The 672-nt window shown below is 46.7% G+C and overlaps 1 protein-coding gene across 1 annotated transcript in view; it reads left to right on the top strand.

Moving 5' to 3' along the window:
• LOC103583383 (cytochrome P450 4F1-like) overlaps positions 1 to 672 on the top strand; it is a gene marked incomplete at its 5' end in the record, with an annotated part of 11,710 nt that overhangs the window by 3,264 nt on the left and 7,774 nt on the right. Inside the window, one exon of the mRNA XM_008564709.1 lies at positions 516 to 651. Coding sequence (XP_008562931.1) covers positions 516 to 651 — 136 coding nt within the window. The remainder of the gene's footprint in view (positions 1 to 515; positions 652 to 672) is intronic.

Below are 672 nucleotides of genomic sequence, written 5' to 3'. Positions count from 1 at the left end.
ACCAAGTTCTTTCTTGAAGGAAGATCTGTTACTAAAATAGGAGGGCAATGGGGAGCCATAGGAGGTGTTTGAGCAGGGGAGGGACAGGTCGGATGTGGGTATTAGAAATATCTCGTCTGTAGCTACTGGGGTAGTCTAGAGTGTGGAATGGGTCTTAATTATTCAAATAACCTTATTAACCCTTTATGGAGATTCTGCTCTTCTTAGCTCATTATATAATTTTTAAACAGCTTTTCATGCAAATGTATTAATATTTTAAGGGCACCTCCTGAGTGTCCTGTTTTGCTCAGAAGCACTTCTAAAATACCAGGCAAAGTTGTCTTCTAGTATTTTTGTAATTTTGATTTGCTAATGCTTACATCTTTGATCCATCTGCGGTTAGTCTTATTATAGGACTGAGGCTCAGAGGGAGGTAGTGAGAGGGTCAAACAGGGCAGCAGTGGTGCAGTGGGGCTGGAGGACTCTGTTTTTGTTCCCTGGATAACTTTTGGGGGGTGGTGTGGATGTTTCCTTAGGGATGACCTGGCGCAGTTGCCCTTCCTGACCATGTGCATTAAGGAGAGTCTGCGCCTGCATCCCCCAGTCACCATCATCTCCCGCTGCTGTACCCAGGACGTTGAGCTCCCAGATGGCCGCGTCATCCCCAAAGGTGCCCACAGTGGCTGGGGGAGG

The sequence above is a fragment of the Galeopterus variegatus genome, unplaced genomic scaffold (assembly GCF_000696425.1).
Source record: "Galeopterus variegatus unplaced genomic scaffold, G_variegatus-3.0.2 Scaffold22484, whole genome shotgun sequence".
In the NCBI taxonomy this organism is placed as follows: domain Eukaryota; kingdom Metazoa; phylum Chordata; class Mammalia; order Dermoptera; family Cynocephalidae; genus Galeopterus; species Galeopterus variegatus.
This window is presented reverse-complemented; position numbering and strand designations above follow the sequence as displayed.